The sequence below is a fragment of the Lasiodiplodia theobromae genome (genome assembly GCF_012971845.1).
Source record: "Lasiodiplodia theobromae strain AM2As chromosome Unknown scaffold_168, whole genome shotgun sequence".
Taxonomy (NCBI): domain Eukaryota; kingdom Fungi; phylum Ascomycota; class Dothideomycetes; order Botryosphaeriales; family Botryosphaeriaceae; genus Lasiodiplodia; species Lasiodiplodia theobromae.
In genome coordinates, this window is record NW_023336364.1 from 1 (window position 1) to 1,110 (window position 1,110).

Below are 1,110 nucleotides of genomic sequence, written 5' to 3' on the forward strand. Positions count from 1 at the left end.
TTCGCGCCGCGCGACCACCTCGAGGACGTCCAGGTCGTCAAGTACGGCGTCAGCGACCACTTCCGCGCGCACTTCGACTGGTTCCAAGGCATGGCGAACCCGCGCGTCTCGACCTTCTTCGTCTACCTCGCCTGCGACGATGGCGACGATGCGACGGAGATGGGTGGCGGCAAGTGCGAGGGCGGCGCGACGCAGTTTCCGCATTATGAGGGACAATTCCCTGCTAAGTGGTGCGGGTGGGTGGATTGTGAGGACGATTCGGGCGTTGGTGGCGTCGCGTTCGCGCCGAAGGTGGGCAACGCTGTGTTTTGGGAGAACCTGTATCCTAACGGCACGGGACATCCGGGTGTGTGGCATGCGGGGATGCCTGTGAAGAAGGGGAGGAAGGTTGGGTTGAATATCTTCACGAGGAGGGACAAGTGGATTCCCGAGCAGCAGTGACACTTTCTCCTCAATAAGTGCTTTTACAATGTCAATTGAATCATGACTCCTTCCACAAATGCTTCGTCTCTTTTATTCGTGCTGCATTGCGACGGTATTGGATTCACGATTGTAGAATTGAGGCTTGAAGATTTGCCGCATATCCTTCTACAACTTCAGACTCTCTTTGACATGACTGCCTACTGGAACAATGAGAGTTTTGGAAGCCCAGCACTTGTCCTACTGAGAGTATCAAAGGCGACGATTCAGTCATTGCCCGGAGGTAGCTCCGCCGTTGCGGACGTACCTCCGCCATGAGAGCGAAAGGCCTCGCATTGACCCCGAGCGACAGCTAGCATAATTCGTGCAGCATAAACCCATTCATAAATCAGTTTTATTTTTCATACTCAGCAAGAACGGCCGCGCACCGTTACAGCTGCAAGCTCAAACCGTTGCCCATGCAAATCCTTCGGTGTTAGCGCTACTACCAGCAATAAATCATTGGACACTAAAAAGTCTTGGTGTTTCCCATCGCGAGAAAGCACAGTGTTAGTCGGTTATCTCTAGTGCTGACGGGGTCTATGCTCCCCTTGCAGCTGTGGCTGTCCGGGATGCGCATTCCTTCGCCCTAGATCCTACATTTCTCGGCTCGGCACGTTGCATGCATGCGGAGCACCAGTCGCCGCCATT

The 1,110-nt window shown here is 54.3% G+C and overlaps 1 protein-coding gene across 1 annotated transcript; it reads left to right on the forward strand.

The window, feature by feature from the left end:
* LTHEOB_13056 (2OG-Fe oxygenase) lies at positions 1-441 on the forward strand (the record flags this gene model as incomplete). The annotated part of the gene is made up of 1 exon (XM_035509992.1): positions 1-441. A coding segment is annotated over one exon (441 nt), but the record flags the coding sequence as incomplete, so codon positions are not given.
* Positions 442-1,110: the final 669 nt, after the last annotated feature.